Here is a 12,806-nt window from a genome sequence, read left to right as displayed (position 1 = left end):
TCTGCTTGCAAGTCAAAACAAAAAGTACAACTAGTGGAGCGATGGAAGAAAAGGGCACTGAGAGGAAAGTGGCAGATCTGATGTGCATGCATAATGTCACAGAGCGAGTGACGGGTCATGATTTGTGCATTTACGGTGAGCCGACTTTACAAGAAGGAGCAACTGATGGAGTCTACATCTCTGACATGACTGTGTGTTTAATGTCCCTTGTTTATACGTCTGTCTACATTTCGTGAAGCACTTTTTAAAGCAGATTTTTTCAAATGTGGTATATACGACTATTATTATTATTATTATTATTTTCATTTACACTTACAGATTGAAGAAGAAGAAGAAGACGTACTTTATCAATCCCAGAGGGGAAATTCAATATTTCACTCACTTAGTGCAAACATGGTACACACACAGGCCCGAAATACACACATGCACAAACAGAATCCCATGGAGATACACTAAGTAAGAGATGTTAGAGTGAGGGGGCTGCACGTGGACATGCCCCCTGAGCAGCAAGTTGCCTTGCTCAAGGGCACCTCGGCAGTGCCCAGGAAAGGAACTGGCACCTCTCCAGCTACCAGCCCCGATTCCATGGTTGGTCCGTACCGGGACTTGAACCGAGTCCCTACAGACTGAACTACCGTCTACTCCATGAAGATACGGCTGCATCATTTACATCGGAGTATTTACATGTTTTTGCCATTGACTGAATGTTTTTTTTATTTAGTTTTAACATACTGTGCAGTGTGGTGTGAACGCAGCTTAGATTTTTCTTTGGGTCATTAAAGTATTTCATGTCAGCCAGAGTCGACACATATTAACTGTTTAACAGCAGGATTAAAGCGGTTGACGATCCTAATTCCTTGATGATAATTCTTGACATAAATGCCTAATTTAAGTTTGATAGACAGGAGATTCCAACTTAGTCTTTTTGGCTTTTAAAACATAGATTTTTTTTTAAGCATTTTGATAACAGACAGACACTGTATACATTTTAGGGCTTCAACTCATGATCATATGCTTGATTAATGAGCATCACAACATCAGAGCACTTTAAAATCTCCATATCAATATCCTTAAGCCCAATTTGTTTTTTAGTATCTAATTCCCTTTCTGAAGATCGACTGATTGATGGAAGGCCTTTTCCTATCAGCTCTGATATGCTTTCTTTTTTCAGCTTTCTCGTGACCGGGCATCTGTTATCTTTGACTATTGTACACATGAGTAGAGACGACACTCTTTATAAACTAAAGAGGATTTCTGAATTGGCAGAAGAGCGCTAACATTCCTTCTTCTCTGTCTCTCTCTCACACACACAGAAAAACAAAGCCTCCAGCTCCTCCTTTTCTCGCTCCTCTGGCTCCCCGGCTTCTCCATAAGTGACCTTGAGCTGTGAACTATGTCAGCATCTGCCTCTTGTTCCTATATTCATGTATGCATTAATGACTAAATGTATACAGTCAGCATTCAATATTCGGCCTGGTCACCCTTCTCCAGGATACATCTTTAGACTGTGGGCTTTATAGGGCTGAGAAAAGTGAGCAGTGACAACAAAGCCATGTTAAACAAGATATGTGTTTGTGTGTTTAATCTAAGAAGTAAGAGCTCATTCTTTATGGACGTCTGTATCTTGACATAAATATCAATGGACAACTGAGCGCCAACGCAAACTGTAGTGGACAAATCTGATGATCCAATTACTGAGGGATTTCTGGGAAAAAATATATATCTTGGCAAAGTACCAACAAGTCCCAGCTGAGTTTCCTGAAAGTACTGACTGTTGCTATGCACACACAGGAAGGAATCTGAAACAATGAAACACGGAGGTGTGGGGGTGCAGGGGGGTGTTATTGTGTTCTTGCAGAATCCTGAACACGCAATACAGACATCAAAATGTCCAGTACGGTGCCTATAGACTCACTGAACATAAACAGCATCAATTATTCACTTTTCTACATTATAATTTATTCATAGATGATGGGACCTATACATTAATAGACATAGACACTGTTTAAGTCCTGCGATTGGAGGTTTTAAAACTAATGTAAATGTTAAGAGATGTTAAAATATTCCGCATTTTTCTGGGGACCCTGGAGACCAGATAACGACTCCAGCTGGCCCCTAACCCTGCCTCTCCTCTGGACGCCAATCAAGTGCACAGACCTCCGCTGAGCGCACATTAACACAACAAACAGACATGACTCATATTGAACGCACCCCGCTGTGTGATGCAGCTGATCACCTCCACCTGACTGCAGAATCAGACAGCAAAACCCCCCTGTCCTCCTACCTCCTGTAACTGCTCCAACTCCTTCCTGAGAGTCTCCTGGTCGGTCTCCAGGTCTGCATACTTCAGCTTGAGCGCCTGGTTCTCCTCCAGGACGACTAGCCCGCACTCCGCAGCCCGGATCTTCTCCCGGTTTGCCTCTGCCAGTTCCGCGGTGAGCCGCTCCACCTCGGCCCGGTACTGATCCACCGATTCCCCGCATGCTGCACCGGCGGCCATCGCCCCTCTCTCTCTCTCCTTCTGTAGCCTACGTGTCCCCGTCCTCCTGTCGGTCTGCGGTCCCACTGCCCCCCCTCAGCTCTGCACAGAGGCACAGAGGCGGGCGGAGGCTGCGAGATGCTGCTGAATATCCGCCCCCTCTCCTGAGAGACAGTCCGGACAGGCAACGGGAAAATAAAAGAGAGAATGAGTATTTACATTTATCCTACCGCAGTGATGTCAGCTGCACCTCACAGCAGGTAAATCACACTCAAACGGACATCCTGTCTGATACATGAAGCGTGGCGATATAAAATCAGGTCAGTGTGGCTTTCTGTGTGACACTCAGCAAAACATAATTTCTGCTTATTCATGGGTGCAAGTGCGCCACCTGTCCGCCGCTTGGGGGCATAGCGTCGAGTATTCCAATAAATGCACATATCTGTATGGGTGAAATGGTCCTGAGGAAAATTAAAATACTTCTCACCACATGAGGGAGTGAACTAACGGCTTCTACAGTTTTCGGATGATAACATCTGTGCATGTTCAGGTGTTAATGATAACAACCAGGAGTGCTGCTATAGCCTAATTAACACCTGAGATTGACAAGTCAAGCTGGCAGCTGTGAAATAGCTACTTTAACACTGAACTCAGGGCTGACTCTATCTACTGTAGCCTAAGCTATGGATGCTTATGTATTGTACTGAATGTATAATAAACAGGGTGAATAATGAAATAAATACATTTCACACAGTATCAATCAAAAAAGAAAAAGAGAATAAAACCGTAAAAATAAGATGAATGCTGGTGACATCACTCCATCATTACTCTTGGCATGCCTTCACTGTAAACTGTATACCGGATGTTGCCTATGCACTAGAAAATAAATTGTCTGTCATAAGCGGTAGCATTTAAGCGGTAGAGTCAGTCGTCTCTCATCTGGAAGGTTGGGGGTTCGATCCCTGACTGCCACAGTCACATGTCAAAGTGTCGACACCACACTGAACCCCAAACTGCTCCAGAAGGCAGAGCAGAGCCATCGGAGTGTGAATGTGTATAGATCCTGATAGGAGAGCGGCACCAAGGCCTTTGCCATGTGTGTGTATGTGAAAGTGCTTTCACTGGTCTGAAGACTATAAAAGCACTATATAAGCACAGTTCATTTACCATACCATTTAATTTAAAAATAGTCCTATTTTTTGTTCACATTTGGATAACAAGCACTTTAGTTTTTGTCTGTTGGTGACTGGCTCCGCCTTTTTTTTATAGCTAATATATTAGAAAGGCAATGTGTTGAGAAACTTAAAGTAGCTATAAGAAATATTATCAAAATAATATTGTATGAAATAATATGAAACTATTTGATATGACGGGTTGAATAAACATGCAGCTCACTTTGGCTTTACGTAGCTCTATACGTTTCATCCACTGACTGAAGGAGTGGATCTGAGAAGTTAAGTCAGTATGGAAGTGCCTTAAACCTGCGTTCTTCCTAATGGCCAGCAGGGGGTGACTCCACTGGTTGTAAAATGAAGTCTGACTGTATGGCTGTTGATGAGAACATAAGCCAACTTCTGACTTGATTTATCACATCAGCAAACATTTCTCTGCTCCAGTAAGGACAGCCATCCCATTTCCTTGTACTGTACTAGTGCACTCAATGACAATAAAGGTCTTTATGTTTATAGTCTAAGTCCGGTCGCTATTTCCAAGCCTCCTCAGTACAGCATGATGTTGATTTCATAAATTAGGGTCCCATTTAGAAGATAATCAGGTTGTGATTTTTGGGCGTAGTTCCAAATGTTTGACCAGTTGCTGGCATGGTAACCTCTCAATCAGGATAGAGAATATCGATCATCAAATTAGATCACTTCCTGATCTAAAAAAATTAAGATGATTCAAAAACTCCCAATCGAATTATCTCTCTTTCACCAGCAGGTCTCGTTACATTGGAAACTCTTATACAATCATAACTTCAGCCCCCATCATTCACCTATTTGGAATAGCAGATATATGACACTCAGAGGCAGGTCGCTGTGCAACAAGGACTGGATCGACAGTTCACTTAGTCGATAGAAGAGGTGTTTTCATGTCATATGAGGATTTTTGTCTTAAACATGGTTTTGTCTGTAATCCTAAATCATGTAGATCTATTACTAAAGACAAATCCGATTATCTGTTTAATCAAATAAAATAACTTACTCCATGTCTATCACCCTTCAACTCCCACGACTTTTAATTGGAAGCTGTAACTTAAGTGAAATTAAATATCCAAATAAAACAATTAGAAACTTAGATACTTTACGTACTGAATATGTAAAGTTTGCCATAACCCCCAAAGCAAAGGAAATTCATTGTAGGATTTTGAACGGTGTATATCCATCCGGTGACTTGTTGCAACGACTTTTTGGTTTTGATACAAACAGTTGTGTATTCTGTGATGATGCTGAGACCACTGTTCATCTGTTCTTTCAGTGTAAACACTCTGATGCTTTTAGGCAGGATGTGTATGACTGGCTTCACCCCACAATTTTCCAGCTGGAACAATTTTTGTTAAAACACATTTCATTTGTTCTTATTATGGAAAATAAGAAAACAAGAAAATTCCATACAGCTCTAAGTACTTAAAAGACGTACCCAAATTTTGTTTATCCTTTGATGAGTTTCTTTCTTACACAAAGGCCCTTAAAGTGATGATAAATGGAAATGCAAAGAAACTTCTTAGTATTATAGAAGAATACAATTTAAAAGAAAAGCCCTAACTTTTAAGTTATTTACTTTATTTATGTTTATTATATGTTGTTATTGTTTTATTTCTCTCTCTCTTTTATTGTCTTTGATTTGCACCTGTGCCCTTATATTTCTGTGTATCAGAAATCTCAATGCCATGTTGTTTGTACGTGCTTTTTGATCAGTAAAAAAAACAAATCAAGATGGCGACAGCAAAAATGCCATACTTATTGTTTAGCTATCCTTCAGTTTTTTCGGTTCTGGTTGATCCCAAATGCTTTCATAGCGCCGCTGTTCTGAGATCTGAGATAAAACAATATGAAACTTAAACAAAACTGATCTTAAGAATTTAATTATCTGTTTTTTAACCAGCAGGATACAGACTCTTTGGCTATCTTAAGAAAATACTAAAAATCACCACGTCAAACTTTTAAGGTAGTTTAGTTTATTGTAGTTTATTACTCCAGTAGAAATCGATCACTGATTCTCTGAATGCTTTATTAAACTGAGCTCGTACTGGGACAGCTCCATGAAAAACAGGCAGTATTGACTTTTCTCTGTCAGGAACTTTGTGTAGATTGATTTATGGCACATGCTTCTGGAAAATGTGGAACATATGCTGATAACTGAGTCAACAATCATCACACAGTGATTTCCAATAACTGTGATCCATATCTGATTATCAGCAATGGACCTCCTGTTTCTGTGTAATGCAAAGCATATTAACTGTTAATGTACAAGGAAATTATGACATTTTAGTTGATGATATCAGCCTGCTTATCCAGAGGAACATCGTGCATGTGTTAAACTACTTAGATGCTAATCACATGCAAAGACCTTAATTAAACTATGATAAAACGATGGTTACACAAGCGTGTTCAAGGTTTTGTGTTTGATGCTCTCTCCATCACCTATATGTGTCCTCTCTCACCCGCCCCTGCAGCCAGCAGTAAAGTTATCTCACAGCAAACACAAGCAATAAAAGGAGATATGAGCGGGGTGAAAAGTTTAAGCACACTCAGAGGCTTGTTACATTTAATCATTTATGGTGTCGATAGCGAGTCGTGTTATCTGTCTTATAATTGACAATTATTTGTAGAACGGCGTGTAACACTTCTAAGAAAGGAGGAGATGTGGGAGTGGTTTGTGTCATTATTGGATCCTTTCTATTAAAGTGTATCACTGTTAGAGACACAGTATTACAGGAAGCAACAGAGATTACATAATTACAATAAATTATAAATATTGTTTTTCGCTGGTAATGACACCGACTAACATCCAATCTGATTCCTCTATATGAGCGACTAAGGCAAACCAAACCATCAGTGACAAGACTGATTATTTCTATGAAGTTATTTTTAATGCCTGAAGCTGCTGGTGGGGGGTCGGTGTGAGACGAAGCGATAAACTGCACGCTGCCTTTGTTTACATTTTCTACGACAAAATGTAAAGTGAATGATACATGTGACTGTTAAAGAAAGCAGGATGAGATTTTTAGTTAAAAACCACCACCTTAGCACATACAGGACAAAATCTCCTCTTATCAAAGAGATAAGAGGTACGGCTTTGACCACAGGGGGCGCTGTCACGGCCCCTCTACCTGGTACACTCTACTGTTGTTGTGCTCTCTGTCTCCAGGGCTGCAGACCTGGTGGCAGGCTAATCAGAAGAACGCGACACACCTGGGCCCGGTGTGCCTCATGTATTTAAGCCAGAGCAGCAGCCAGTCTTTGGGCAGACTTCCTCTCACCACACACCTCGGCGTTGCTCTTTTATTTGCTTTTCTTACAGCACAACATCCATGCAGCACGTTTCCACTCATCCACACCATACACAAGTGACCTTACAGATTATTCATATCTACATGTTTTTGTTAGTTTTTCATTATTTATGTTGTAAATAAATTACTTTCTTGATTAGTATACCCATGTGTCTCCTGTATTTGTCGCAGTCTAAGAGCCGGGCTGTGACAGCCCCAAACAAACACAAAACAAAAGTTCCTCTCAGGAGCTTTAACAGAATAAATAAAGTACAGCGGCCTTTCTGTGTGGAGTCTGCATGTTCTCCTTGTGCATGTGGGGGTTTCCGACAGGTACTCCAGCTTCCTCCCTCAGTCCAAAGACATCCTCGTTAGGTTCATTGGTGACTCTAAAATTGCGTGTTGTGAATGTGAGCGTGAAAGGTTGTCTGTCTCTGTGTGTCAGCCCTGTGATGGACTGGGGATCAGTCTAGGTGTAACCCAGCTGGGGTGGGCTCCAGCCCCCCGCAGCGATGTAGATAATAGATGGATTCACAAAAATATTTGTTCTTTTTAAATGTACGTTTATTTAAATATATCTGGCTTCTGGCTCGACTTTTAGTTCCCCTTTGATCCTGTTGGACAAGTTCTTTAAAGCCTCGGCTGACCTGCCAGTAACCTCGATTTATGAGCCCAAATTAAGATAAGGACAGGTTGTCAGAAAGTCAAACAGATAAACTGGTTATGGCAGCGCCGTATCTTATCTCTGACAAGGAAGTGTGGTGTCATGAAAAAACCTGAATGCTCTCCTGCACAATAACACAAAGCACAAACAGATATCTCAAGCCTGCACTCAAACCCTAATATCTGACAATACATCTTATCACAAGGTCTTAGGAAGAAAGCCACATGAAGGCCATCAGTAGCAGCCAGGGTGCTCATTTTGAATATCAAGAAATTCTTAATATTCACTTGTTGACAGAGTTTTTTATTGAAGTTGACATCACAGTATATACAACACATTTCAACAGTCAAAGCGAACTTATCTGAGTAGCAGTTTTGAGTACCACCAAACTTTAACACAATAGGGTCTTGTTTTGTAAGACTGCTGAAGGTGCTATCTGTCCGTCACCAGCGGGTCAAAATTCAGAGTCCTGTGAGGGGGGGGGTGTGTGCTGGTCAGTGGGGTGGGAGTTGATGTGGCTCTGAGGAACAGCCTGGACTGAAGGGGTTTAGGTAAGCAGCAGGGCAGCCAGCACACGGTGTGCAGGGGGGGCTTCTGAAAGAAATGTGAAAGTGCACAGGGGTGAGAGGTTATCAACAAAGAAGTCACTGATGTAACCTGTGACAGCGTGCAGTGAGACATGTCTGATAAGAGACCTGCTTTACATCAAATAATGTCCTAACTGCAGATATAATGTGTTTTGTCTTATTACAACCTAAAATATAAACTCTTTTAAGCATATTGTGATTATACGTTATATATTTTATAACTAATAGAATAAAACGTGTAGTTATAATGTATTAATATGTGTTTTGTTTATTAAAGCTCCAGTGAGGAACTTTGGGTTTGTGTTGATTTTGGCGCCCCCGGTGGACAAACCTGTACCTCTTATCTCTTTGCTGATTTTGTCCTGTACATGCTTACGCTGTTTTTTTTAAACTAAAAACGTCCTCCTGCTTTCTTTAACAGTCATATGCATCACACACTTTACATTTTAGCCAAAGGCAGCGTGCAGTCTGACACTGACCCACCGCCAGCAGCTTCAGGCTTTAAAATTAACTTTGTAGAAATAATCAATTGTTGCTGATGGTCTGGTTTGCTTTTATAGGCCATATAGAGTAATACGAATTAATTTCAGTCTGTTTCATAACCAGTGAAAAACTCCTCACAGAACCTTTAAATTGTCAACTCTCATCTTCTTTATGAGCAAATCCTGCTGAGCTGCATGTTTATGAAGACGTATATGAGACTATAATGGAAATAGACACATATATAGTGCATATAAACAAAGTATTCTTATATTGTTTGTATTATTTACATTACAAATAGCGTTTTGTTACCTCATAATAAAACAGGGGGTGAGTAGGGGGCTCTATGTGATGTCTGCTGATCAGTTCAATGTCCTTCAGTGTTTCAGCTTTCCTCCATTTGGCTCTGCGGTTCTGGAACCAAATCTGGAGAACAAGAACCCATCAAATAAACTCACCGTCAAAAAACATAGTCACACTTTTGTGTCTAATTAAATGTATATATGTATGTACATATACAAACAAACAAATCAATCTACTTCAATAACTTTTAAGTGATCTTTGGTTAACAAGTGTTGTTTATCTCTGTGAAGGTAAAGCCTTATGTAAACACTGATGGCAATTTAGTGTAACAAAAAGTGTTTGAGGACATTCACTCAATTACTTATTGTTAGTTACTTATTGCCTCCTTTTAGAACAAACAACATAACAAAGAGTACGGTTTAGACCTGCTCTCTTTGTGTCTTCAGATAACTTTGGTTATGATTTTGCGCTTTATAAAGACAAATTGATTAATTGACTATTTAAGACATTTCAGGAATGAATGAATTGTAAAATAAAGTCTGTGTGTTCAGTGTTAGCTGCATGTGTCCCACCTGTATTCTGCTCTCCATGAGGTGCAGGCGAGAGGCTAACTGCTCTCTGGTGTTCACGTCAGGGTAGTGAGTCTGCTGGAAGACTTTCTCCAGCTCCTGCACCTGGAGCGTTGTGAATGTGACCCTCGTCTGCCGCTTTTTCCTCTGACCTGTAAACACATTATTAACACATCATGAGTTAAACAGGCAGCTGAACATGTGGCAGTCACAAAGTTAGTTGTTCTTCATTCCTCTCTCTTCTTTGTAACAAAGTGTGATACTCACTGATGAAGTCTGTGGTGGCTTTTGGAGACTCTTCGCGTAGTCTAATATCTGGAGTTTCTACTGGAAGAGAGAAATACAAACATTAACAGGAATATTTTGTGTTATCATATTTTAATATTAACGTAGCATTTGCCCAAAGGAGAGTGAAACAGAGGCCCTACCAGCACACAGGAGCTGGTTGGGTGTCCTGGTGTTGTCCTTGATAACAGACCAGTTGCGATGAACTCTTTTCTCTTTTCTGACACAAGCGGGCCTCCTCAGTATCTCTTCGATTGAGTGTGATAACTTTTTTTGAGGCTGTGTTTCCCTTTCTGAATCCATGCAGAACTCTTTCTCTCCTTTATTCCACATGTGAAGTAGTCTGTCGCCCGCCATCAGCACGTCTGTCATCAGATGTCTCTTAGATCAGCACTCCTCTGGATCCTGAAAATATCTCCTCTGCTCCTCTCTCTCGGTATGAAAACACTTCTCCTCTGGTTTCTTCTTCTCCTCTACGCTATCTTTGTTGCTCTCTACCCTGTGCAAGGCGAGGGCAGCCTGTGTTTGACCTGCATCACATGGTGATCCAAAGGGAGGAGCGATTGTCACTATAAAACCGCCTCATACTTCTAGGAAAAATCAGCAATCAGCATCTATTCATGTCAAGGGTTATGTGTAAGTGCCCCCAAAGACCTTTATTAAAGGTGTGCTCAATGGAAATATGTCAACTCACACTCCTGATATTATTATCAACTCTTATCACTCCTTCACACAACATCTAACAGAACTGTTATTACATTCACTGTGAGCTTTTTTTGCTTTTATTATAACCAGCATAAAATCAAACTCTGTACACTTCTGAATTTTTATGAACACTGGGATAGAATTCAACACTAAAAGATATTTAATTGTTCTTGCTACTCTTTCTTATCACTGCTTTTATTGAAAGTTTTTATCACCTTGGCCTCAGTTTGCCCTCTCACACTTCAGTTCACCTTTTACTCACTCAGGGAACACAAGCTTCTAGAGATAAAGTCAAATGTGTTTGGTTTGTCTCCATCTAGTGGTGTTGACCTGTTAGTGCAGTCATTTCAATTCTGTCACTGTAAAAATATATCCTTATGAGGGTCTCCTTACGGTGGCCCTGAGAGCCTGAGAGACCCAAAATGTCCCTGGGGATCAAAGTGTGTGTGTGTGTGTGTGTGTGTGTGTGTTTGTGTGTGTGTGTCCGTCTGTCTGTCTATCTATATAGCTCAATGCACAGCAACTTAAGAAAACCCATGCAAATACACAAAACATCTTCATCAGTGTACAAACACTAAACATGACATACAAAAACGCTTCAAATACAAAAACGTGACATTATTCCAGAAGATTACTTGACGTAGCGGGCTAATAATAAGCAGAATGCTAGCGCTAGGTTAACAGCAGATGTCTAGCAATAATGTAAAATGGTAAATGGACTGTACTTATATAACACTTTTCTCATCTTGCGACCACTCATAGCGCTTTTTCACTACATGTCACATTCACCCATTCACACACACATGGCAAAGGCAGAAGTGCCAATTTCCATTCATACCCAGAGCAGTTCGGGGTTCAGTGTCTTGCCCAAAGACGACATATGACTGCAGCAGTCAGGGTTCGAACCATCAACTTTCCGACGACCGACTCTACCACTGAGCCACAGCTGAGCCCCTGAATCATGTCTGAATCATGCGGTCATAATGTAAACCATAAAATGGTCATAAAATAAACCAATGAGACATCACCCACTGGTTTGTTGACTTCCTTTCTGAAGCTTCCAGTTCAGCCGCTGCCATGTTGGTAGTTTGGAGCCGGAAGCAGGGTGTTGCACAAAATGATGGGCCCCATTCACAGACATTCTCTGTGGGCCCAGCATTGACCGCTGTTCATTATTTTATCTGTGTGGGCCCCTCTCACATGAGGGCCCTGTGTACTCAGTCCCCCTTTCCTCCCCCAGTCCGACTCCCCTAGCCAGAAGTGACCATATTTGGACGAGAGGGTGGCGCTGGAGGCGAAAGAGGGATTGGCGAACGCTAATTTATCAGAGCTATACAGTACATGCCCAAGGCTAATGCTCTAATTAACAAGTAACCACCCACAGAAGGAGATTCCTTTTGAGGTGGCCGACTGGAGTTGTTTATTTACCCGACTAAGAAGCTGAGCAAGCTTGTGGAACGTAGCAGACTCAACGTTCCCTGGCACACATCTCCGGTGGAAGAGTGGTGAGTGAACGATGCAAACCGGGTTAGTGTAATGACTGGTCTTCTCATCAGTATGGCCTGCTGTCTTCTCTGGGGGTGGAGCCTGCAACAATCTTTCATGCAGTTTTATCACAAATAAACCAATGTATGCATTACATTGCATGCATACATTATTATGCACAACACTAAACAAGCAAACAAGCGTACGTACGGTGAGAACAGATACTTGCTAATTAGTGCTAACATATAAACTGAATAACACCAGATTTTTTAATCACTGAAAAAGCAGGAGCACAGATCTCTTGGACGATCTGTTAGCACAGCAGGCTTTATGTCTGATACATGCATGAAACATTCTTCCAAAGGCACAAACATGTGAAGTACTGCGACTGAATTACCCGGGTGAAACCTAACACACAGCTATTGGCATCCACCTGTGACTCAAAGCAACCAAGTCTCTATTTATGCATCACTTTAAGCCGTCATATAATTTAAATGGGTGAGTTATATAAGAATTAAACTGCTGCGCTGTTGTCAAGAGTTGGTAAAGGGCTTCAGAGACTTATAATTAAGCTGGAGATTTTAATATGGGGCCTAAATGAGGATCGACTCGCTTTAGGAGACATCCTCAAGTGGCCACTTGAGGTACTGCAGTTTGCTTCATTTCTCAGGCCCAGAGGTTTCTGCTTGTTGCCTACAGATTAAGCTCTGAAAATGCTGGGACCAATAATCCCCTTAATGCAGTCAACAACATCTTCTTT

At 41.2% G+C, this 12,806-nt stretch overlaps 1 protein-coding gene across 5 annotated transcripts in view; it reads right to left on the bottom strand.

The window, feature by feature from the left end:
• Positions 1 to 2,546, bottom strand: part of bicd1a (bicaudal D homolog 1a) — a 35,754-nt gene extending 33,208 nt beyond the window's left edge. For all 5 annotated transcript variants that reach the window (XM_069686281.1, XM_069686282.1, XM_069686283.1 and 2 more), the window contains exon 1: positions 2,285 to 2,546. In XM_069686281.1, coding sequence (XP_069542382.1) covers positions 2,285 to 2,500 — 216 coding nt within the window. In that variant the 5' untranslated portion in view covers positions 2,501 to 2,546. The remainder of the gene's footprint in view (positions 1 to 2,284) is intronic.
• Between the last annotated feature and the right edge of the window lie 10,260 nt (positions 2,547 to 12,806).

The sequence above is a fragment of the Semicossyphus pulcher genome, unplaced genomic scaffold (assembly GCF_022749685.1).
Source record: "Semicossyphus pulcher isolate SPU_LCO1_2020_fin unplaced genomic scaffold, fSemPul1.0.p SCAF_8, whole genome shotgun sequence".
In the NCBI taxonomy this organism is placed as follows: domain Eukaryota; kingdom Metazoa; phylum Chordata; class Actinopteri; order Labriformes; family Labridae; genus Semicossyphus; species Semicossyphus pulcher.
Note: the sequence above shows the minus strand (reverse complement) of the source record. Positions and strands in the feature narration are given on the sequence as shown.